The 26,094-nt window shown below is 40.1% G+C and overlaps 1 protein-coding gene and 1 non-coding gene across 2 annotated transcripts in view; both read left to right on the forward strand.

Moving 5' to 3' along the window:
- Window positions 1–25,437, forward strand: part of MAMDC2 (MAM domain containing 2) — a 136,021-nt gene extending 110,584 nt beyond the window's left edge. The window contains exons 10-14 of the mRNA XM_008142108.3: window positions 7,460–7,553; window positions 9,562–9,714; window positions 19,246–19,505; window positions 24,209–24,293; window positions 24,432–25,437. Coding sequence (XP_008140330.2) covers window positions 7,460–7,553; window positions 9,562–9,714; window positions 19,246–19,505; window positions 24,209–24,293; window positions 24,432–24,496 — 657 coding nt within the window. The 3' untranslated portion in view covers window positions 24,497–25,437. The remainder of the gene's footprint in view (window positions 1–7,459; window positions 7,554–9,561; window positions 9,715–19,245; window positions 19,506–24,208; window positions 24,294–24,431) is intronic.
- LOC114231735 (U6 spliceosomal RNA) lies at window positions 1,787–1,893 on the forward strand. The gene has a single exon (XR_003617735.2). It is a non-coding gene; the product is annotated as a U6 spliceosomal RNA (small nuclear RNA).
- Window positions 25,438–26,094: the final 657 nt, after the last annotated feature.

Here is a 26,094-nt window from a genome sequence, read left to right on the forward strand (position 1 = left end):
CATAGTAAAGCACAGTCCAGTCTAGCATCTGGCTAGCTTAGCCTGTGCTCCCAGCTGCAGTCTATTGCATGTCAGGTCCACGTGGTGATGGGTCATGCGGCTGCTTAAGGCCACATGACAATCTAGTGTATGGGCAAGGGTGGGTCATTCTTGCTCTGTGACCTATACTCACCTCCATAGCCATGTGCCTTAAGCATGTACCCTCCTTGGGAATCAAACCGTGACCTCCTAGTTCATAGGTCGATGCTCAACCATGAAGCCACACCGGCTGGGAAGATATATTTTTAGATGGCATTTCAATTATATTCATCAAAAAGAAAGCCTCCAAACATACAAAACTTTGGCCATAACAATTGTACTTGTAGGGGTTTATCATCAGGAAATAACGGTTATGCACGAAGATTTAGCTACCAAAATGCATCTCAGAAATAGTTGTAAAAAGTTGAGAAATTGGAAAATGCTCAATTATATATCAGTAGGGGTTGATTTAATAAGTTGTGGCATAGTTTAAAAGGGTTTAGTGTTATGTGAGCTTTAGCCACAGCTCTTCATCAAGTCAAGGATCTATACTTTGCCTTGGAAATCAATGAAAATAAGGCCAACAACTGTCTCCATGTCTCAGACATGAGTAGGGCAAAGCCAGTATTCCTGCTAGAGTGCCTGCTGTCTCTCCTGATCCTGGAAAAGTTCATTCAGGGCAGGAATGAGCTCTTGAAGGTCAAGACAAAGACCTAGAATCTTCCTTTTGTGCTATTTATTGATTGCTCTCTGCCTGTCTTCTGGGAGGACTGATATTTTTATATCTCCATCCAAGTGAGCCACAACAATAGTTCTGTATTATGATGTCCATCCTTGGACTTGACAATTAAATTGGTCAATACATTACATTACATTACATTACATTACATTACATTACATTACTTGGAACCAGGGGTCTTCCCTAAGGGAGGTGGGCCAGAGATAAACATTGTATGTCCACCCAACATTGTTTTGTTCAGGCCCCATGCCCCCTGAAGAGAGTATGTAAAAAAGGATGAAGGCATTTGTATCTAATTTCCTTCAATGATGATGTAAGGTTTATGTAATAATTAGATTTAATAATGTCCTCATTATTAGAATGTGGAATTAGGCTCTAAAACACTAAAAATGATACCATCTTACTTTTGTCTCATGTTCATTTTTCGGAGGCTTTTCATGTATATTTTCCATTAGGATCCTCAATATTAATTGAGTAGGATTAGGTATCTGTGTCCCACAATGAGAAGAGCATGAACTTGGCAATCAAACAGACCTTGCCCCTGAAACAAAGAAAAGGAAGTAAAAATGGGTACAAATATAGATAAGGTTGTAGGTGTGGATATGGGGATTTGAGGAGATGCTTTTGTATGGACTTAAATTTTCAGTATGGAGCATCAGCTAAGGGAGAGAAGGACATCACTGAGGTGAGGGAACACCTGCTACAGAGAGGAGAGGTTGCTGACTGAGAGGAGAGGTTGAAATATGCTGTATATTTCATGCCTGGGGATGTAGCTGGCTGTTGTGTGACCTTGAGCTTATGTCACAGGGGCCTTTTCCTCATCCTAAAATAATGACTGATTCTGATGTCTCTTCTGGAATCTCTCCTCCCTTTACAGTGACCAAAATATTTAAAAATAATGTAGATTTCTTAAATCGGTGAGCTGAGAGATCTGGATATTGACCAGAATTTAATCTGGATATTAACCAGCAAAATAGCAAGTAAAACTTTGATTTTAAATCTGCAAGTGGTGCTCGCTTCGGCAGCACAGTGCTCGCTTCGGCAGCACATATACTAAAATTGGAACGATACAGAGAAGATTAGCATGGCCCCTGCGCAAGGATGACACGCAAATTCGTGAAGCGTTCCATATTAAAAAAAAAAAAAAATCTGCAAGTGTACCACAGCATGTCCTCCACCCCAGAATAGAAGGCTCCTGTGAGCAGAGAGACTTATGCTGGGAGAAGTGGGAAGCTGCTCAATCTTTATTGCTTGTCAAAGCCAAAAGTTGAATTAAATCAGATGACACTTTAAAAAAGAAAAAACAAAACAGATGGCTCATGTAAGGAAAAAAAAAGTGTTGGTCAGCTAAAGACATTTAAAAACACATGTCATTCTGCCTTTTGTGGGTTCTGAAGACTAAATATAGTATCTGCAGGAGGCATGCTATTACAATTTAGCAACTATTTCCCAAAACATGGCTGTGATTCTAAAAATGCTAACGTTTCATACTCATTTTTCTAGATAGAGCTACACTCACCCTGTCTTTGGGGATTTGTGAAAATTAGTCAAGTGTCTTAACATTTGAATTTTTGTTTTGTTTTGCTTTGTGTTTTTGTATTTTTAAAATTATATTACAACTTATTGTCAAATAGTTGAATGAATGCAATTTCATTATATAGCATATCCTACATCTCTGTTGCTTTTACAATTGTGTCAATAGCATCTTTATGAAAAGCTCTGGGATTTCACTGACTAGATTACAGTCATTTTGTGAATAATTATTCCATCTACTCTGTAGTTGGCCATATCCAAATTTATCTGTGCAAGGGATTCCAAAGGATTTTAACCTCATCAGACAAAAAGTTAAATTTAACCCAGAATCAACTCTCTGGTAAATTGTTGAGGACCACCATGTATAATAAACGCCTAACTAGGTTTGTTTTGTGAACATGGGTAATTTATGGTATTGGCATAGGATTGAAATGCTCCTATGTGAAGATAGAAGGCCATTTCTGGAAGCTATCATTCACATGCTAATTATAAGCCTAACTGGGGCTATTCAGTTGGTAAAGTAGATGGTGGACCAACCCAACAACCTGGCCATGGCCAACTATGTCTATCCAGCAGACCATGGAAACTACTATAAAGACAGTGGGGGTGAATATAGTGAAAAACCAGTTACTATAGCCTGTGTTTAATTCTTTAATACAGACAGTCCTTTTTAACTGCACAACAAAGGTTTGCGGTTGTATATTCCACATCTCCCAGCAAAGCTTGATTTTCTCCCTCCCTTAACAAAATCTTATTCATTGTGTTGGGTCGTCCTTAAACTATGAGACTTCATAAAGTTAAGATCAGTAACCCTAATACTTTTAAAAATCCAATCTGACTTGGTTTGGAAAATAAGCTCCTGACATACCTGTTTCTCTACTTTTTCTTTCCTAGGTGCTTTAACCAGGAACTTTTATGGACTTTTACTGATCTAGGGGCAATCTAGCCCCTCTGACTAACACAATCTTGTGGTTGGGTTTCTATACAGGCCCTCTCTCCACCCCACTGCTTCTCCCACACTTCAAAAAACTTTAGGAAATAGTTAAAGACGTTGCTCAGTTACTTTTTAGGATTATGTTGTTTTGAGGGAGTAGATCATTCTTTTTCAAAAGAGAGAAGGTTGAAAACAAAGGAGAGATTCCATTGCCCTTGGACAATGTGCAGTTTTGTGAACAGGAAATTGGAGCAGTAAAGCCCTGCTAATCTCAGGGATGATGATTCAGTTCGAGTGTTAGTACATCTCCGTTGCTTTTACACTCCTTTGACTTTTGTTTCCAGGGCTTGGAGATATTTCATTCCTTATTCGAACCACTCCCCAGTGATGTGCAGGAGAGAAAACCAACTCAATCTAGTCCACTTTTAAAGTAGAAACAACTCTTCTGTTCTGACCTGGGGGAAGAAATAGGTTGAAAATAACAGTGAATCAGATAATGAGGTAACAGACCCCAAAGTGCCAGCACAGGGAGGACACAGAATAGGAATTTAGTAAATGGGCTTTTATAATCCCTACAGCAGTGTCTACCACCCTGGACCAGAGGGGATTTTGTCCCCGCCCCAAGGGTATTTGCCAGTGTCTGGAGACATTTTTGATTGCCATGACTTGGGGGTGATACTGGCATCTAGCAATATTGGTATCAGCTTACTGTGTCACAAACTACCCTAAATTAACCTCTCCACCTCAAGTAGCCCTCACAATGTAACATGGCAGCACAAGAAAAGGAGCTGACATTATCAACATTATTAATAGCAGGGGGCAAACCCAATGTGATAACCAAACAGAGACCAGGGGTGCTGCTTAACATTCTACAATGCATAAGGGAATGCCCTACAACAAAGAGTTATCTGAACCTGCAAAAGTGCTGAGATTAGAACACCTTACTATACATAAGTGAGCATGTACAATGTCTGCTTAAGAAGTAAGTAGTAGTGTTGATCCTTACTTGATTATATTTAAAAGTAATTCCAGATATGTTTCTGTAGCTCTCCATTCATTGCCTGTTTCCAAAGTTAGTCTAGGTAAGATTCCTCAACAATGAATATACTCTATCAAACAAAAATGTTAAAGTATCACCAGTGCCCCAAACTGGAACCTTTAGTACACTAAAACAAAGTGATTTACACAAATCTAATGTGCCTCTAACTCTTAAGAGATTTGCATAAAATCAGAAACACCTATCTACGAGATATCATTTTCCTTCATCCCTCTTCTTCTCTCCTCTCGAATAGATATTAATATACACGCAAGTTGCCTAGGGTTTTCCCCCTAGTCTTTAGAAATATCCCACTTGCTTTGAAATACTGCCTCAAATGAAATAAACACTCTTTTTTTTCAAAGATCTAAAAATAAAAAGGGGTTGGTTCCTCAAGAATGTGGGCCAATTCCATTCTTGTCACATTCTTAACTGGACCCAGAGACAGAGTTCTTAAGAACAGACCAGGATGTTTGGCTTTCGCTTTGTCCTGTGGCAGCCAGGCCCCACCATCTGCTTGCTGTGTCACGAATTACCTAAAATAACCTCTCCACCTCAAGAAGCCCTCACAGTGTAAGATGGTGGCTCAAGAATGGGAGCTGACATTATCAGCATTACTAATAGCAGGTGGAAAATCCAGTGTGTTAAGCCAAATAAGCTGATCTTGTCGTGTGTCTTTTGTGTGTGTTGGGATGCTGATAGACAACTGCCAAACAGATTTGGGGTTTGAGACCACAGTTTGAGTCTAATCCTTAGCTAGCTGACTGTGGGCCTTTTATCAGACAGAACAGCATGTGGTATGGCTAGTCATCTCTGTGCGGAAAGCGTTCTAAGAACAACCCAGTACAGGTCCAGAACATCTTTAGCATTTCACTTAACCCACTGTGGCAGATCACAGATTGCTTGGAATGCCCCAAAGGAGCCAGGAAGTTCTCTCCAATGGAACGTTCTGCAGTGAGGACATGTTAGGTATCTGCTGTGTCCTGTTCAGTTGGCCACTAGTGCTATGTGGCTATTAAGCACTTGACATGTGACTAGTGTGACTGAAGAAATGCATTTTTAATTTTACTTAGTCCTAGCCATTATCAGAATAAACAATGCCAATCTAGGACACACAGACTCATTTTTCCACATCTTAATTATAGATATCCTGATCCCTTTTTCTATATATAAAAAAATTATAGAATGTTTAGAAAATAAGGGGGAATTCTGTTTACTCCTCCTAAATTCATGAGCCTAAGATAATTGTTATGAATTTGGTCAGTTTTCAAGGTTTTTTTCTATGTATTTTTATATGAGCTAGATATTTTGTCTTTATTTCCTGTAACCAGCTTTTTCTACTTAACATTATGAAAGGGATATATTTTTGTATTACTAAATAATATTTACAAACTATCAAAGCTAACAACTACTTGTTTCTTAGATTGTGGAGCACATTTTATTTCCTCTATTTTTAAAATGTTTGGATTGTTTCATTTTTTTGATTTTATGGTCACTATAAAATAAAGCTGTAGTAAACATATGAAAGCATGCTAATATTTCTTCATTTTAGAATGCATTTACATGCTAAATGTTTGACTCTTAGTCAGGTAATGATAAATCATTTCCCTCCCACAGATTCAATTTACAAAAGTACTTTTCACTATTCTTGTGAAATTTCACTATTCTTGTAAAGCTTCTACAAGGGTAGAAAGCCAAGACTTTTCTCTCTGCAGCATAGTAATTGAATAAATTGTGAGACGATTAGTATTCCTTCCCATATAACAAAAAAACTCCTAATACAATATAACTATACTCAGGGTTGATGGCACAGATCTTTGCTTTGCTAATAAGTTCCCAGGCATAAATCCTGCAAATAAAATATTTCACATGTTCAGATAATTTGCAGACTCTATAGAATCTCTAAAGATGAGAAAATTAACAAGGTTAAAAATTTGTTTTTATGTTGTTCCCTGTAAATTTACGTAGTTATAGTGTACCATCTCCAAACTAATTTTTTTTATCATTTAAAGCAATATAAATATAATCCAAGTAAACTTGCACACATCTTACAATTAGTAATTATGCTGAAGATCTTGGCTGAAGACATTATATTTTGCATACTGGAAAATTGTCATATGGCTTTTAAAAAATTTCTTTTTAAATAAATTATATATTCTGATGGCAATGATCATCAAACAACAAAGGGATCCTACTGATAACACAGATGAATTTAATATATAACACACTGAATATTATAAGCCAAAAAACCAAATGTTCTCATTATTTATAATTTTGGTTTCAGCTTCTGTTATATCTCCCTTTGTCTTTGAGTTAAGATTTGTATTTGAGAGACTGAATGTGGATTGAATGAACTTGTGCTAATTAAACATTAGATTATACATGCGAAGCAGCTTTGTAAACCATGAAATACAGTACAGTGGGAATCTAAATGACTTGAAAAGTGCTCTTTGCTCATCCTATATATATGAAAAGTAGACTTTAAAATTGGCCTAATGGAAACAAATCTAAGATTTCTCTCTCTCTCTCTCTCTCTCTCTCTCTCTCTCTCTCTCTCTCTCTCTCAGAATGAATTTAATAATTTATGGTATAGATTTTTTTTCCTTCACATGCAACAGTAAAAAAATGTTTGGTCTGATAAAATAACTGCATTTAGGGCTTTTATTAGTGAAACATCCCAGGGACATACATCTTTTTTGGGGGGCAGTGGGGGAATGGAACATAAGACCCCAGATTATAAATCACTGGGACTTTGTTCACAATATGAATGAAGCACAGTGCCAGAAAGTCATTACCCAAAAATCAATAGTGTTTGTACTGGAAATGTTTGTAAAAATTCTTGGAATACCATCAACTCTGCATGCACTTTGCGGGTTATCTGAGGAAAGTATTTAAAACTTGATGGTTTTTCCTTTGCCTCACAGTTAATCTCTTACCTTCCCCCATCAATTCTTTAAGAACACAAACTAATTTAGCATTATATACAATATAACATTATGAGCTTCAGTCTGCTTAAAAAAAATAATAGAAGTAATTCCAATGTCATACATAAATGGTTCGCCATTACTCATACCACTGTGGTCTGTTGTTCATATGTCCAGTGAAGAGGTGTCTGCTGTTTGTTTTTGTGCACCTGTTGTGCTAAGAGTTTCTCATTTTTAGTTAACAGAATTCATAGACTTATTTTTATGAATTGCAGGTGGTTTTCATGAGCCTATGCAAAAGTTTTTGGGACTGTGGACTTGTAGCCCTGGATGACATTACAATAGAATTGGGAAGCTGCCGGTCTCCAGGTAAGACGGCCATCTCTTCAGCTCTCTTTGTCTCCCTGGCCTATACAAGACATTCCTTATTTCTCTAAGAACATACAACATACATTTAATCTGTGCTAGTCCATCCTTTGCTTTGCTTTCCAGAAGTGCCTTTCTACAGAGCGGTGGGATTTAGAAATGAAGACTCAAATGCAATGTGAGACTTTGTCCAAATGACTTTGTCCCCTGTATCCTCATCTGTAAGAGAGGTAGTAATACCTACCTGAATACCGGGGATAATGCCTCAAAATTCTCTAACATAGGACCTGGCACAAAGCGGTGCTTTAAAAACAAATGCCTCCTGTTATAGTTACTATTGATATTTGTATTATCATTGCCTTACAGGAATGCAGATTTTCAAGCAATATGGATGAAATTTTTTAAGAACTAAATTTTTTAAGAACACAAATAATTTAGCATTATACACAATATAACATTATGAGCTTCACTCTACTTTTAAAAAATAATAGAAGTAATTCCAATGTCATATATAAATGGTTCACCATTACTCACGCCACCATAGTGTATCCTATCCTATTTCCAGATAGGATACTAAACATATACAAGGTTGGGGGAAAGTGGGTACAGTTGTTTGTATGGAGAATAATACAATAAATAATAAACAAGAATATAAGAATAAACTCTGTGTTTCATATACTCACAGCTGTAAACCTACCTTTGTTCCACTCTGTAATTTTAAAGTGATAATGTCATAAATATTTTCAAAGTGAATTCAATGACAGCAGAACAATGGGCCAAGCCTTGACGATAGTGACAAAATAAAGATGGCGGCTATGCGTTGAGCATTATGTGTAATGAGAAAAGGGATGGATGCTTCAACCCAGATCACTGGTCTGTATCTACTAATTACCACTGCATCCTAAATCATGGGGTATCCATTTCTTTAACAAACAGGCAAAACATGGTAGCAATCTGGCACTGTAGAATAATCTCCATGTTTATTTAATTAAAAGACTATTTGTTTTTAGTCCCTTGACTTGGCAGGGCATTGCAAAGACAAGACAAAGAAGAACAAGATAAAAATCTCCACACGCATGCTGCAGAGAAGGAAATGAGGCTTCATTAGCTTCTACCATATGCAAAATAAAATAAAGTAAAACAGTTATCATGCGAGAGATATGAAATACAGCCTATTTACTAGAGAAATGTGCTAAGAATCTGTGCGTAGAAGGAGAAGTCCCCAGTAAGTTGGGAGGTGGCACCATTCTGATAATGATAATTAATAAAATTATTGAAGATGGCATCTAAAGACATAAAATTTGTTTTTAGAAATAGAAAATAAGGCTTCAAGTAGCAAATCACCAAATTTTAATATTCATTTAGCTAATATGTATTGAGAACCCCATATTCTAAAAACTTTACATACATCACTTCATTTAATCCTCCTAACCCATGAGGTGGATAATTAACATCCCCACATTACGGGTATCAATGGTGATGCACACAAAAATTGGAATAATCTGTTCCACACAAATTAAGCGATGCCTCTAGATTCCAGAGTGTAGAAGCACATTTAGTTCTCCCGCGTTCTTCCCCTCATCCAAAGCAACTCAGAATTGTTCCGAGGGCTCCCTTCACTCATCCTGGATTTTGAAGATAGCTCCTGCATTATGCATTTTATTATTTTCCACATTTCCATAAAGGCAATATACCTCCAGTGTTCAGAGCTTTGTAAACTTACTCACATGAATAAATTCACAATCCAGAAAAAAGTCTCCTTCTCAAAGTAGCCCCATCGTTTTGAATAGGGATCTCTATTGTTCTCTGCCTCTGATGGCAGGGCCCATGGTGGAGTTCAGGCTCTAGCTGGAGGCAACAGGTGGTGGGCTGCCAGTTTGGGGTGAAGGGACTCCCTCTACATCAGCATGGCATATGGCCAGGCGACGCTCAGACACGCAGAGTGGGCTAGCCCGTGGGAGAGCCAGGGCCTACGTATTCACTGAAAGGGCCTCCTGCTGTTTTCTTGCAGAGAAGCTTCCCCCTCCGCCTGGAGAATGTACCTTCGAACAGGACGAATGTGCATTTACTCAGGAGAGGAGAAACCGGAGCAGCTGGCACAGGAGGCGGGGAGAAACGCCCACCTCCTACACAGGCCCAAAGGGAGATCACACGACTGGGGTAGGTGAGTTACGCCACAGGGTGCTGTTTCCTGAGGAAACCTAGGATAGCGTTCTCGGGCAGCCACTGCGTTTTGATGTGCAAATTTACGTCTTGTGTCTAGAATGTACTACAAACGTAATTCAACGCACATGGGATAGATCATTCAGCATGTGCATTTAAAATGGCTCTTTCCATTTATTACGTGGCTTATGTATCTTGCTGCAAAGAGGAGATAAAATGGGCTTACAAAGGTACGCACATGGAGGTAATTTGATCAGAGGTAGGTTTAAAGGGGGAATGACAAACGTTTTCTTAAAAAATGGCGATCTCAGCTGGAGCCAGGACTGAAGTTGGTTAGAAAATGTACTGGCAGACGGGGGAAGAGACTTGGGTGTTCGACTCCACCCTTTCTAGCAGCTGAAACAAAGATGGAAAGCCCATCTCCCCTTCACGATTTCAATCCTTTGCAGTTTGGTGAGATACTTTGTTACCCACCGTATAGTCCATTTAGGTAAATGTTTCATGTATATTAGAAAATCATGTATACTTTGTTGTTGGATGGAGTGGTCTATATACATGTTGATTGAATCTAGCTCCTAATTTTTACTGATTTTTTTTTAATCTTGTTCAGTTCAGAGGTATTTTAGTTTCCCATGATGACTGTGGATACATTTGTTTCTCCTTTTAGTTCCATGAATTCATGCATGCCTATACTTTTGGACCTATGTTTTAGGCACATGCAAGTTTATAATCCTTATACATTCTGGTGAATAAGCCATTTTATTATTATGAAACTAGAGGCCCGGTGCACGAAATTCGTGCACGGAGGGGGGGTTGTCCCTCAGCCCAGCCTGTACCCTCTCCAATCTGGGACCCCTCAAGGGATGTCTGACTACCCGTTTAGGCCCGATCCCTGGGATCAGGCCTAAACGGGTAGTCGGACATCCCTCTCACAATACAGGACTGCTGGCTCCCAACTGCTTGCCTGCCTGCCTTCCTGATTGCCCCTAACCGCTTCTGCCTGCCAGCCTGATCACCCCCTAACCACTCTGCTGCCAGCCTGTTTGCCCCCAACTTCCCTCCTCTACTGGCCTGGTCACCCCTAACAGCCCTCTCCTGCAGGGTTGATCACATCCAACTGCCCTCCCTTGCAGGCTTGGTCCCTCTCAACTGCCCTCCCTTGCAGGCCAGGTGCCCCCAACTGCCCTCTCCTGCTGGCCATCTTGTGATGGCCATCCTGTGTCCACATGGGGGCAGGATCTTTGACCACATGGGGGCAGCTATATTGTGTGTTGCAGTGATGAACAATCTGCATAGTACTCTTTTATTAGATAGGATGTCCCCTTATCTCTGTCATGCTTCTTATTTTAAAGTCTACATTGCCTGATATTAGCATTGCTTCACCAGCTCTATGTTACTAAGTGTTTATGTTTCTTTCTCTATCCTTTAACTTTCAAATGTTCTGTAAACTTATTTTAGTATGGCTCTTGTATGTGGCAATAGTTAAGTTTTATACTGTATCCAGTCCCACAATCTTGTATTTTAATTGCAGTATTTGGATCATAAACATTTAATGTAATTACTGAAACATTTGGATTTATATTTACTTTCTTAGTATTCTAATCTCTCCTCTATTTGCCTGTTTATTTTATACAGTATTTTACTAGTCTTATTCTTTTAATGGTTTCTATACTATTTGTCTTGTATTTTATTTCTATATATTTTAAATCCCAGAAAATATTATTGGGTTGGTATTCTTTTATATTTATTCACATATTTCCCCCATTGCATTAGTCTTTATTCCTTTCTGCATTTCCATGTTTCTCTCTTGAATTATTTTCTTTTGTAGAAAATGTTTTTCTTCTGCCAAAAGAATTTTCTTCTGCATCTAGTTTTTGTTTTAGTGTTGATTCTGGGCGGGGGCAGGGAGGGGGGGTTGGTGCAAATCTGCTAATGATGAATTCTCTCAGTTTTTTTTTGTTTTTGGTCTGGGAATGTCTTTATTTTTTTCTCTACATTTGAAGGGTATTTTTGCTGAGAACAGAATTCTAACTTGACCATTACCTATAATTGTAGAATGCACTTTACCTTTTCACTCCCCATCCCTAAAGCCTATCAATTTATACTTGGAAAACATACACAAGAAGAAAATAAAAAGAGGAGAGGCATTCAAAGCTGTTTTACAGACAAGTGCATTAGATGGTCAGCAAATATGGGCCCTTTAAATAAAAGGAGAAACTCAGAAAAGCCACCATTTAGATATGACAGTTTACTGTGTGTCTACCAAAATCAACAGAAGCTCATGTGTAGCAACTCCAGGGGAGCTATAGTTTCCTACTTACTAACTGGAGATGCAATACAGCTTTCCAAATCTAAGGCGTAGCCTGGTGTCGTCTCGTGTTAAGACCACGGATGAAGAGGGAGCTGGCTCTGCCCCTCGCTGCCTGCACAACCTGGGTTTGTTCACATACCTTTTCTGAGCTTTGGTTTCCTCATATGTAAAATAAAGAGTACAATGGATGTCCTGCTAATCTCTTAGGGTTGCTCTGATGATTAACTGAGATTATATTTGTGAAAAGGCTTGATACTATAAAAGCTCCATTGAAATGAATGGTATTACTATTTTTATAATTGGAAGTCTTTTATAAACTAGCATGTTCATCTCTGGGATACTTTCTTGGACTCATTGTTCTGTGTCATTTGTGCTTTTATAAATAGAAAACCACAGCCTATGACTACAAGTAAGATGGCTTCATAGTTTGGTAGACCTTAAACTAATGTGTTCCAAACTACCACTGGGTAACTCAAGTGGCAGGTGAATAAACATTATTTTTAATTGATAGTAATATCCATGTAAAAGAAAAATATACAGAAGGCCTGGCTAGGTAGCTTAGTTAGTTAGAGGGTTGTATCGACATGCCAAGGTTATGGGTTCGATCCCTAGTCAGGGCACAAAAAAGAATCAACTAATGTATGCAAAAATAAGTAGAACAACAAATTTCTATCTCTCCCTATCTCTCTCTCTCTCCCTCTCAAAGTCAATCAATCAATAATTTTTTAAAAAAAGAAAAATATATAATCAATACATCAAAACCATTATTTCATGACTAGAGGCCCAGTGCATGAAATTCATGCACTGGGGGTGGGGAGGGGGGGGTCCCTCAGCCCGGCCTGCGCCCTCTCGCAGTCCGGGATCCCTTGGGGGATGTCTGATGCGAGGAGCGGGCTAAGCCGGCAGTCGGACTTCCTTAGTGCTGCTATGGAGGCAGGGGAGGCTCCTGCCACTGTGGCTGCACTTGCCAGTCATGAGCTCAGCTCAGAACTTCTGGCTGAGCGGTACTCCTCCTGCAGGAGCGCACCAACCACCAGGGGGCAGCTCCTGCATTGAGCATCTGCCCTCTGGTGTTCAGTGCGCATCATCTCTGGTGGTCAGTGCGTGTCATAGTGACGGGTTGTTCTACAGTTCAGTCGATTTGCATATTATCCTTTTATTATATAGGATTTATAACTTATTTCTGTTTTCATGCTATTAAGTTTCCTATTTGAATAAATGTATTTAAGTAATAAAAATGAAGTCTATTTAAAGAAAATTATGAGATGAACTAGAGGCCCGGTGCACGAAATTCGTGCACAGGGGGCAGTGGGGAGGGTGTCCCTCAGCCTGGCCTGCACCCTCTCCAATCTGGGACCCCTCGTGGGATAACCGGCAGTTGGACATCCCTCTCACAATTCAGAACTGCTGGCTCCTAACCGCTCGCCTGCCTGCCTGATTGCCCCTAACTTCTTCTGTCTGCCAGCCTGATTGTCCCTAACTGCTCCCCTGCTGGCTTGATTGCCCCTAACTACCTCTGCCTCGGCCCGCACCTGGTATCCAGGATTCCCTCCTCCAGCCGACCACAGGCACCCAGGATCCGGGCTTCCCTCCCTCTGGTCAGCTATAGGCACCCAAGCCGGCTGCAGCCACAGGGGATGGTGGGCAGGTGGCTTCGCCTGTGCTGCAGCTGCAAGTGCTGGCGCCCAGGACCGCAGGGTGGGCGGCTTCTCTGTCTCCCAGGCCACAGCCAGCCGCAGGTGCTGGTGCCCGGGACTGCGGGGTGGGTGGCTTCTCCATCTACCAGGCTGTAGCCAGCTGCAGGTGCTGGCGCCTGGACCGCAGGCGGGCAGCTTCTCCATCTTCCCTCAGATGCAGTGGGGGTGACTTCTCCGGCTGGCTGTGGCCTGGGATCATGGGGCAGGCGGCTTCTTCATCTCCTGGGCTGCAGCCAGCCTCAGGCGCTGGGGCCCGGTTTCTCCGTCTCCCCAGGATGTTGGGCAGGCAGATGTGAGGCTTCTGAGGCTGGCTGCAGCCTGGGATCACCGGGCAGGTGGCGTGGCTGCAGCCAGCCTCAGGCACTGGCACCTGACTTTCTCCGACTCGCACAGGCCCGGAGCAGCTGGGGGGCGGGGCTGCCGCCATGTTTTCAGTTTAATTTGCATACTCACTCTGATTGGCTGTGGGCATAGCGAAGGTGCGGTCAATTTACATGTTTCTCTATTATTAGGTAGGATAATAGTGTAGGTAGTATGAGGACAGCCAAAAATAATATCTTGAAGATGGTATTTGTATGACTAAACTTTGGGAAACATTTCCAATGCTTAAGTAAGTCATCGCGTAGGACAAGTCATTCTAGTAGAATGACAAAGACCAAATAAAAGAAAAATTCTAGCCCCATCATTTGGCTCCTTCTTTAATAAAATAATAAAGGCATTTGTGAAAGATGGATCTTGACTTGCATCAAGATGGGATGGACTCTGCGAGATTTGTCTCTCCATTTCCTGCCACCATCTACTTGAGTGGCTCTCTCCTGGCAGAATCAGCAAGTTTTCTGAAACAGTTGCTATTTCTTTATAAGACATAAAGACCAGTCTTAACAAATTTCCCAGGTTTTTATTGGCTATTGCAATTTTATTAACATTTATTTGATGGCATGCTGTCAGAATTTTTTTTAAACAATTGCTTTAGTTGTCCTGGAATTTACAGAAATTTTCTGACCAAGAGATAATATAATACATAAATCAACAGATAACTATGCAGGTTAGTAAGAAAATAACTTCTATGTAACATTTCCTAGCTCACTGAGTTCACCAGTAAATAGATTAAAAGTGGAGTCCTCCCTTTCTCCTCCCCTCAACTACATCCTAGAAAAACAGCTATTCATCATTTGCTTCACAATTTCCTGAGAAAAAGACACCATCCATTTCTTTTCTGGCACTGTTTAGTGCTTTACTACATCTCCTGTATTTCTGGCGATTAAATTCTCTTCCAACAAGCTGCTAAGGTAGAAGTCATTTCTATGGACACTCCCTTCTTGTGTGATAGAAATAACAAGGTTGCATTAAGTGCAAATGACATTTACTTATAAAATTGTGCTGTCGAACAAAAGAAAACCAGAACTATATTATATTTACCATGTTATATAGCAGAAATTTTTAGCAGTGTAATTCAAGTCCTTGTTCTTTAAGAATTTTGGTAAACTTGTAATGATGCTACCCAATTATTCTGTAAACATCTGATCAGTTCCAGATGATCAAAATCTCCAAGTCCTTCAATCTTTCAGTGACTTATCTCACTAGTTTCTGATCATGTCATATCCTACTTACACAGAAAAGGCTTCTATGACAAGCTTTTTAAAAAATCATAATAAAATATGCATAATATAAAACTTACCATTTTAATTATCTTTCAGTGTATAATAGTTCAGTAGCATTAAATCCATGCACATAGTTGTACAAGCATCACCACTATACTACACCTGCAGACTTTTTCATTTTTCCAAACTGAAACTTCTTCCCTTAAACAATAACTTCTCATTTATGATAAGCTTTAAAAGTCATTTAAAAGGTCTGATAAGCCCAGCCGGTGTGGCTCAGAGGTTGAGCGTCGACCTATGAACCAGAAGGTCACAGTTCGATTCCCGTTCAGGGGTCAGGGCATATGCCTGGGTTTCAGGCCCCATCTTCAGTGTGGGGCATGCAGGAGGCAGCCAGTTAGTGATTCTATGTCATCATTGATGCTTCTCTCTCTCCCTCTTCCTTCCTCTCAAAATAAAAAAAAATATTTAAAATAAATAAATGGGATTATAAAAAGCAATTTTAGAGACACATCTAGCTGTTGTTCTTCCCAAAGATGTCTCTTTTCTCGGGTCGTTTAGAATCCGCTTCCAGCTCGATGAGTGCAGCTAGCTGTTCATTCCACATGGCCTCGCTCCCTCCCAGCCCTGGAGCAGGGGCTGCAAGGCTGGAGGAACAGCTGCGTGGCTGTTCCGGATTATGAATGTGGTGTGTGTCTCCACATCACAATTGCTGGGCAAAGAACATACGGGACCCTGATCTCCCAATCGACCCATTGGAACCCCTCCTGGATGTTAAACAAGGACCCACAGAAAGAAAGTGATTTGTTTTCTCCAGTTAGTAATCCCTTCCACAGACTGGAGTCCCTCACGTGCAGGAACATGTGAGCTGGTCTGAGGTTTCCACGCTGGGGCTCTCTGGCTTCCACCCAGAGCTTTTGTTTGCTGAGACGGACAGCATTTGGAGTAGTAATGTGGCAAAGCTTGTCAACACACGGCGCTTTTCTCTGCCTTCCGAGCACATGTGAGGCAGACTGGCTCTCCAGGCAGCTCTGATCTTTTCTGGGGAAAGGAAGTGTCACATGCAAGTCAAAAAGAAAAACAGATTCGGACTCAGAAAAATAATTGGTTTGTGTATCAGAGGGGCAAATTCTGGTCAGCTGACAAATAGGTTACAGTTATTTGTAGGAATAGATGTTGGTCCAGAATGGTCTAAATCAGTATTGCCTTACAGAATATGCATATGGGCTTAAAATAGAAACTATATCCCTGAAGGGTTTTTGGAAAGACCACTATTACTCAAGAAAAGCAGGCTGGTGTCAATGCCCGGGAAAGGCAATTGTACTTACTTTCCCCTGCATGGTCCCCCTCCCCCAAAAGCAGCACAATTACACAGATCAAACAGCTTAGGAAATCCCTTTCATATTTCATGGTACTAAACACAAAGATCTCTGGAACTGGAAACCTTAGGTTGTGGCTTCAGCCACATACCTGAGACCCAGAGGTGAAGTAATGCTTCATGCATTTGGGGCTAAGTGGTCAGTGCACTGTACTCATGAAAGAAAGAATTCCATTGGATAATCCTAGAGGTGATTAGGGCTTCTCCTCCCTCCTCCAAGACCTCAGACCAGTTGTGGCTGGGACTCATATTGTTATCACGAGACAAAAGATACTTCTTGGGTCATCTCTCCTCCTGATAGATGCATTCCTTTCTTTGCATTGTGGGGGAAAAACAAAACAAACAAAAAAAAACTTTGTTTCAGGCCCCAGTAGTCCCTACTTTCCATTTTCCCAGTGATAGCATCTTTTCAAAGGGTCCTTCCCCTCCCCACCCCCATTGAGTGTTTCATCTTTAGCCAAAATTCTTTACTTAGGATTCCTAAAGCCAGACATTATTTCCTTAAAAATTACTTTTTGGAGAAAATGTTTTTTAGGTTAAACATTCATTAAGATAGGATCTCAATCCATGTGTCACTAACTTATGTATAGAATAGAAAGGGGGAAAAAGAATAGAATGGGATATCTTCAACATAGCTAAATGATAAACCATGGTCATTTCATGCTTTGGTCTTATTATCCATGGAATTAAATTAAATGTACCCTTCTATTAGGATAATGTATATATGTACTTGTTTACATCTAGCCTAGCTTTTGTGAGGAAGTCATAAAGAAAAGAACAATAGCCCTAACTGGTTTGGCTCAGTGGATAGAGCGTCGGCCTGTGGACTCAAGGGTCCCAGGTTCGATTCCGGTCAAGGGCATGTACCTTGGTTGCAGGCACATTCCCCATTAGGGGGTGTGCAGGAGGCAGCTGATCGATGTTTCTCTCTCATCGATGTTTCTAACTCTCTCTCCCTCTCCCTTCCTGTCTGTAAAAAAATCAATAAAATATATTTTTTAAAAAAGAAAAGAACAATAACAGTGTCTTTCCTTGCTGAAGTGCCATGACTGGATTCTAGGCATATTTTGAAGGTAGAGCCGACAGGAACTCTGACAGCCTGGAGTGAGAGGAGGCCTAGGTTTGGGCCTGGCCAACTAGAAAGGCTGGAGTGGGTTTTAAGGTAAAGCTGTTAGGAGTTTAGTTTTGAACATGTTTCAGCTGAGATGTCTATTTGACAATAATACATGAAGATATCCAGCAGGCAGTTTGAGTAAACAAGTCTGGATTTCAGCAAAGAATTTGGAAATTTAAATTTGAGAAATGACAACATATATAACATTTAAAGCCATGAAACCAGATGCAATCAAACGAGTGAGAATAGAGAAGTTCAAGAACGGGGCCTTGGAGCACCCCCAGGTCACAGATCAGAGAGGAAAGGTTAACTAGCAAAGGAGTGACCAGTGAAATGGGAGAAAAACCCGGAGAGTACAGTGTCCTGCAAGCCAAGGTCAGAAAGTACTTCTAGGAGGCGGACGTGACCTACTTTGTCCAGTGTTACTGGTGGCATAAGAATGGCAAGGACCGCAAATTGACGATTGGTTTTAGTAATGAGGATGTGACTGGTGAGCACTCCAGAAACGTGGACAGTATTTTTCCTAATATTTTATTTATTTATTTATTTATTTAAATATATTTTATTGATTTTTTTACAGAGAGGAAGAGAGAGGGATAGAGAGTTAGAAACATCGATGAGAGAGAAACATCCATCAGCTGCCTCTTGCACACCCCCTACTGGGGATGTGCCCGCAACCAAGGTACATGCCCTTGACCGGAATCGAACCTGGGACCCTTGAGTCCGAAGGCCGACGCTCTATCCACTGAGCCAAACCGGTTTCAGCTTTCCTCATATTGTAAATCAGATCATGGGAATGACTGGTGGCAATGAAGGCCACATCCCAGGGCTCTACTGGTCCAGTGTGCCATGTGATAACTGTACTGGGGGAAAGTGTTGCACGGTGCATACAATCTATAAGACCGAATTGGGCAGGCCTCCCACCCTTTTAATAGCCTATAGGATTGCTCAGATCTGTGTTTGTGGAAATGATGAATATAGGTTCAGAGAGCATAATTCATTAGACCAGGATCGCAGAGATAATATGAGAGTGAAGACTTGAACCCAGGTCTACCTGACTGCAAAATCTGTGCTCTCTCCCCTAAACCAATGCCCGGGAGCTCCACAATGTTGTCCGTGAATTTAGTAGACCAAATTCTGATATGTTAATCACCATATCAGTGGTATAATACTAGTATATTAACTAACTCCCATATATGATACTGAAGTATAAATTATTAAATGGAAAAAAATTATTTCGATGGTCTAAATTTTGTAGCATATTTATTCTCCTTGGATTATACATATTCTCCAAAATGATGATATCCTTTATCAGTACTATAGTCAAGCCATTCATTTACTCTAATTTGTTTCCAGGAACACTACTCAAAAGAGAAAGAGAATATAATCTGTGTCCTTTTTAACAATACCTGCTTTTGCATTGCTCTCAAGGCTACTACATGTACATCGAGGCCTCCCATATGGTGTATGGACAAAAGGCACACCTCTCATCCGGGCCTCTGCGAGGAGTCACTGGAAAACACTGCTTGGCCTTTTTCTACCACATGTATGGAGCAGGGACTGGCCTGCTCAGTGTTTATTTGAAAAAAGAAGGTGACAGTGAAGAGTCCCTCTTATGGAGAAGAAGAGGCGAACAGAGCATTTCCTGGCTCCGAGCGCTGATTGAATACAGCTGTGAGAGGCAGCACCAGGTATGCCAAGAGAGATAAGACTCCAGTAATGGAAAACATTCCTATAAGCTTCTGATGTTCTTTCTATTTCTTGCTACCAGAGAGAATGTTTTGTTCTCTTTCAGGGTCATAGATAAAGGCAGTGCTTGTTTAAGAGTAAACATAGTTAGTCTATATTGATTCAATCTAAGCAGTGAATGGAAAATTAGGCTTTGGATATTTGTGCCTAAAGTGATTTTTGCAGCTCAACGATGACAGTTTATCTATTTTTGTCTTGGTATATTATGAGCGTCGAGTACATTCTATGAGTCCTGCGAATCTATAAAACAGAGTTTCCCTTTCTTCTAAACATGCCATTATCTCATTAGCTGTTGCAGCTGCATCATTCACGCCTCTTTACCCACATACAAGGGCTGTGTTGTAAGCCTACATTTACCAGAGTACATGGTCCAGAGTAGATTTTTAAGTGTCTGTCCACCTGGGTGCAGAAGAAACCGCGAGCTTTGGTGCTAAGTCCTGGGTCTCTCCCTGAATCTCCTCGTGTACTGCAGAAGACCTTCGTCCTGAGGATCCCGATGGTACGGGAATCTGAGCGGTGACAGGAATGAGCTTTTTACGTTTCAATAGATGAGGATGAGCAGCCAGTCTAGTCTAGATCAGCAGGGGCCTCCTGACACCACTGACTTCACCTGCCCCCATGTGCCAAAGCTTCAGAAAGCTCTGGGGAGATGACCTTCAGACCCCTGGCTGCTCCTGAACTTGCTCTGAGCGGTTCTCAGGTGTGACCTTCAACGGAAAGCCCTTTCTTCCTCCTCATCCTTGCTTCTGGCTGATAGCACTCCTGGACCAGTGCCTCTCAACTGTAACCACAGGCTGCTTGGTCTAAGCCTAAGTCTTCCTGGGAAAAGGTATCAAATGCAAGGACTTCATTTCATATCACCTACAACCACAATAACTTTTCTACAGGTCTAAATGGGGAGGAATTGCAGAAGCTCAGGTGGCCAGGTGGCAGTGCCATCTCGGGTGCAGCATTGCTAAAGGCAAATGACAGAGGGAAGATGTGCCATTATCCAGGGGTGGCCCATTCCCTCAGCATGGATAAAACTGCCTAGAAGTTTAGTAAAGAATAGCAGATGGCCCCAAGGATTATTTTGATAGTGACTTAATGTGTGTTTACAGAAGGAAAGTGGATCACTCAGGAACTTGCTAATATAATTGATCACCATTCAGAGGTGATGGATTGATTTTGTTAGGCTTTTACGGCACCAAACCCTGTTCTGGTGTTTTCAAAGTGTGGTCCCGAGACCAGCAGCAACACCTGAAGTGCAAATTCACCTAAAAAATGAAACTCACCTGAAATGCACATGCTCAGGCTCCACTCAGACAGAAACTCTGCGGGTGGGGCCCAGAAATGTGTGTTTTAACAAGCCCTCCCGGTGACTCTGATTTATGCTAACGATGGAGAATCTCTGTCTCTCGGGTGGAGCCTGCGTGTTGATGTTTTTTAAAACCCCCAAATGAGGCTGATGCACAAGAGTAAGGGAATCTGAGTTGAGTTCTGGGGAATGGGTGACTTCTCAGCATCTACGCCCAGGGGGTCGGGTACAGGGCTTTGCATCTATGAGACTTGCTGGGTGGCTGGTTCTCTGAAATGCTTTTTGAGCACAGAGTAGTGAGGCATCTGGGCTGGCACCTTGGAGTGCTCAAGTTCAAAGGGAACAGAATGGCCTGAGAGATTTATAGCTCACAATCTGCAAGAGTCCATTCTCTTTGGCTTAGGATGAAACAGATATGAGTCTGCCTGGGGGGCTTTCTTCTGGATTTAGTGATTCCCTCAGGTTTCGCAAACGACTGTGTGGAGACTGAACCAATTTCCTCAAAATATCCTAGTGTCTAATAACACAGACACACGCCCATGTGCAAGTAGAATGGCCATCTTCTATGTGCCAGGCACTTACAGCGCTCAGAGTCACACGTACGTTCTTCCCATTGATCTTAGAGCTCTTTCTTACAGATGAGGAAACCGGGTGTCCGGCTGGTAAGTGGCAGGGGGAGAATTTGATCCCAAATCTGACTGGTTCCAAAGTTTGTATCTCTAAACCACTGTTCTACACTCATTCCCACCATAGAAGTTCCAGATTACTCTCATTCCCCTGGATGTCACCAGCACTGGGCGACCTTGGAGAAATCTCATCCCCTCTGGGGTGGCTTATATATTTTCAAAATGGGGCAATGATTCCTGCCAGGATGATACCACCCAAGTCAGAGGGTCCGATAAGATTATGCGTGTAGAAGGGTTTACAAACTTTAAAGTACCAAAATAGTAAAAGATTAATTATTGTTGCTAGAAATAACATGCTCTCTAAACCTCTCAGATTTCTAATTGATATCACCACGACAGACCTGGTATTCTCAATAGCTACATCAGGCAGCCAGACCTAGCTCCTGTAGGACAAGGCCAAACTCGGTCATTTTAACAAATACCGTATTTTCCGGCATATAAGATGACTTTTTAACCCAGGAAAATCTTCTATATGCCCAGTCGTCTTATACGCCGGAAAATACGGTACTTATTGACCACTTGCTGACCTGGTAAATGCGTACATCATCAGTAAGGGTAGGCAGGTGGGGAAGATTTTTAGAATGCTGTAGTACTGCTGTCATTTGAGACTCATCCTATAGGGAAAATATATGGGTGTCCTCTGATGACATTCCAATCATCAGGTTATCCTATAGAGGAAATGTTATCAAGTAGCAAAATTTTAAACATACTCCTTCCTAAGGGATTTATTAAAGTGCTAAGCAGAATCTGACTTGGCTATTGATCAAAAACACAAAATGATTTTACTTCCTTTGGGTTTTTGGCTTACCCTTCCTTCCTCAGCTGCTCTCGGGTGTTTTCCTCTCTGGTTTCTTATATTTTGCTGCAAGTGAAAGAAAGTATTTGACAGATTCTCAACTCACTGAAATATGTACACCATTCATGTTTATTAGCCTAACATTTACTAGGAATCATTATGTGCCAGGGTCCTCAGCTAAGCCCAGGCGCCCAAATTTTCTTGTTCATGGTACCCTTTGTCTCAGTTAATTGTTTTCTGGTGTCTCTCGACCAAAAGAAAGACCTAACAGTTCCATTTATTAAGTAATTGGATTCAAACAACTTAATAAGTATTTACGTCCTTATGACTTAGTAGCCATCTCAAAAAATAATACTTAAATTAAAAGAAAAAAGTAATATTTTTATCTTATTCTTAAATAACCACAATTATTTACTGATAGGATGTATATCCATAATACAAGGGGGAAATCATAATGCTATAAAATAGTTATTACTCTGCCCTAACCAGTTTGGCTCAGTGGATAGAGCGTTGGCCTGTGGACTGAACAGTCCCAGGTTCGATTCTGGTAAAGGGCATGTACCTTGGTTGTGGGCACATCCCCAGTTGGGGGTGTGCAGGAGGCAGCTGATCGATGTTTCTCTCTCATTGATGTTTCTAACTCTCTATCCCTCTCCCTTCCTTTCTGTAAAAAAAAAAATCAATAAAATATATTTTTTAAAAATAGTTATTACTCAAGTATTAAGGAAATTCAAAGAAGTTTTATAAAATTAAGTGTTTTAGCCCAACCACAGACTGTTAAGAATATAATTCCATCAAGCAATTTGTCTATTGTGTTTTATATTGTAGACTTGGTGGTCAAAAACCAGGTTTTATTGTTTTTCAGGAAACCAAAATGCTTATTAACTACACTCATATACCCTCCTATATAGATTTGTTAGGACATTTTTTAAAACTCTTCTTGACAATGATTTGGATCTTTATTTAGGGTTGTATCCTTAGAATTTCTATTAATGTTATTTTGCCACATTTTTTGTTATTAAAGCTTCTTTGAGTCATTAATTTCAAGATCATTTCATATGTTTATTAATTATCCACTTTATATGCTTTGATTTACTTTGAATCATAAACTAGTCCACTGGGGAGTCATTTGCTCATTAAATGAATAGAGAAACTGTGTCTTCTGGATACTTTTTATTACCCATAGCCTCCCTTGAGTAATTAGTGGTTTATTAACCATAGTTGGGCTGCCTTAGAGATTATAATGTAATTGATTTACCCTAGAACCTGAATATTGGATTAGTTATTTCCTTCTCAGGATCTAAAGTCATAAAACTGGCTTCCTCTTCATCCTGGGCTTTCTTGGATGTCATGGTCTGTAACACGATAAGTGAAACATTGCCTTTTTTATAAATTTAATGATTGTGCTTTGCTGTTCATACATGGGTCTCATCAGTTATATTAAGTTCTTCAACCTAGCGTCAGGATCAAAGGCAGATTTATGGAGAGCCTGCACTTCTGGGCCCATCACCCTCATAGGCCCTGAGTGCTAGGAGTGGAATGTTCTAGGAGGGAAAGGGAAGCCAGGTCCTCACCAGGAAGCATTGCAAGGTGAGCGTTTCTAGGAAATTACCTAAAGGTATTTTCTCAGGAGAAAGGGCTCTGAATTTCCCCGGCTCCAGTAATTTGTTGTGAATTTCTTTACATTAGAAATAAGTATTCTCTTTAGTACCTAAATTTGAAGTTGTGATTTTGTATTCTCTTTCTTAAAGGGAGCCCTAAGAACAGGCTAAGCTTCTAGGCCCATATAACCTGGATCTGTCCCTGATCGGTCTTTTTTTTATCAGGATGACTCTATTTCTAAATTCAAACTTTCTTACTTTTCAGATAATTTTTGAGGCCATTCGGGGAATGTCAATAAGAAGTGATATTGCCATTGATGATGTTAAATTCCAAGCAGGACCCTGTGCAGGTAACAGTATTTTTCCCAATTATATAACCTTGATTGAAAAGGGATTTTGCAACAGTCTCAAATGATAAGAATGCAAATTCGGTATTTTTCTACAATAAAAATGGAGGGAACTATTATTGTCTATTTATCTCCTGACAGAAATGGAAGATATAACTCAGCAGTCATCAGGATATTCTGAGGATTTAAATGAAATTGAATATTAAGAAATAACCTGAATTGGATTAACTAAACAAAAGCATTACCTCTTCAATCAAAATGAAAACAACACAAATGAATACTGGACAGTCTTAACTATTTTATAAGTTATAAAATGACGTCAGAGTACTCTTCTTCATTACTTTTGCAAAAAATACTGACTCAGGGCTTTCTTTTTTTTTTTTTTTTTTCTTCATATGACAACTGTTACTAGAAGTACAGGCTGCTGGTTTTGCATAGATCACTCATCTTAATTCTGGTACCAGTTAAAAACACAAATGTACTATACTATAGTCATTTTTAAAGCACACAAGTAAAAGGCACAATCAAAATGAGATGTGCTCACTTAAATCTGCATTCAGTGAATGTATTGGGAGGAGGAGAAGTCTGTGGGTTTCCATTTGAATTTCAAATATCGTAATATGTTTAAAGAAATAATGTGGGTGTCAGTAATATCTGCAAAATGAATGCAGTTTTTATGGTAACAAGTTAGCCTAAGAATGTAAAGTCTTATTTTCTATGTTTTATTCATGGAAATGGAGTTTTGATTTTTAAATATTTTTACTACATGTTAGATAACAAAGGATCTTTTATGAGTGTCCCAGGTTAAGTCAGTATTAATTAATGCTGTATTACAAGGCAATGCTACCTTCTTCCCCCCACCCCTTAAACTACTTTTGAAAGTCACTATGAACACATGGATAGAAATTGCACTCTTTTTTTATAAAGCAAGCTTGAAAATAATTATGTACACATGCCCCAAATTTTTTTTAGGTGTGTCAAACAATTTTATTGATTTTTATAACAAATGTTTTTGGTAAGGTTTTGAGTAATATAAATGCCAGCAGAAATAATAAACTACTGCTTTTCATGTTTAGAAAATTGTATATACATGTTTATATACCTAAACAGCTGTTATGAAATTATAAGATTACCTAATAAAAGGTAATTTGAAAATCTTTTTCACTGGCAATTAACTCATTTCTACATTATTTTTTGTTGTCAGAATATCTTTACTACTTAATTGCAGATTCCAATTTGAATTTCTACTCTGCCATAACTAACTGCTTCTCTTTTTTTTTATATCAGACATTTTATTTTATTTTTTAATTTTTTTTCTTTATTGATTAAGATATTGCATATGTGTCCTTATCCCCCTCATTGACCTCTCCTCGCCCACTCTCCCCCCCACTCAAGCCCTCACCCCCTGGTGTCTGTGTCCATTTGTTAGGCTTATATGCATGCGTACAAGTCCTTTGGTTGATCTCTCCCCCTTACCTCCACCCTCTCCTACCTTCCCTCTGAGGTTTGATGGTCTGATCGATGCTTCTCTGTCTCTGTCTCTGGATCTGTTTTTGTTCATCAGTTTATGTTGTTCATTATATTCCACAAATGAGTGAGATCATGGGATATTTATCTTTCTCTGACTGGCTTATTTCGCTTAGCATAATGCTCTCCGGTTCCATCCATGCTGTTGCAAATGGTAAGAATTCCTTCTTTTTTACCGCAGCGTAGTATTCCATTGTGTAGATGTACCACAGTTTTTTAATCCACTCATCTGCTGATGGGCACTTAAGCTGTTTCCAAATCTTAGCTGTGGTAAATT

Source organism: Eptesicus fuscus, chromosome 15, assembly GCF_027574615.1.
Source record: "Eptesicus fuscus isolate TK198812 chromosome 15, DD_ASM_mEF_20220401, whole genome shotgun sequence".
In the NCBI taxonomy this organism is placed as follows: domain Eukaryota; kingdom Metazoa; phylum Chordata; class Mammalia; order Chiroptera; family Vespertilionidae; genus Eptesicus; species Eptesicus fuscus.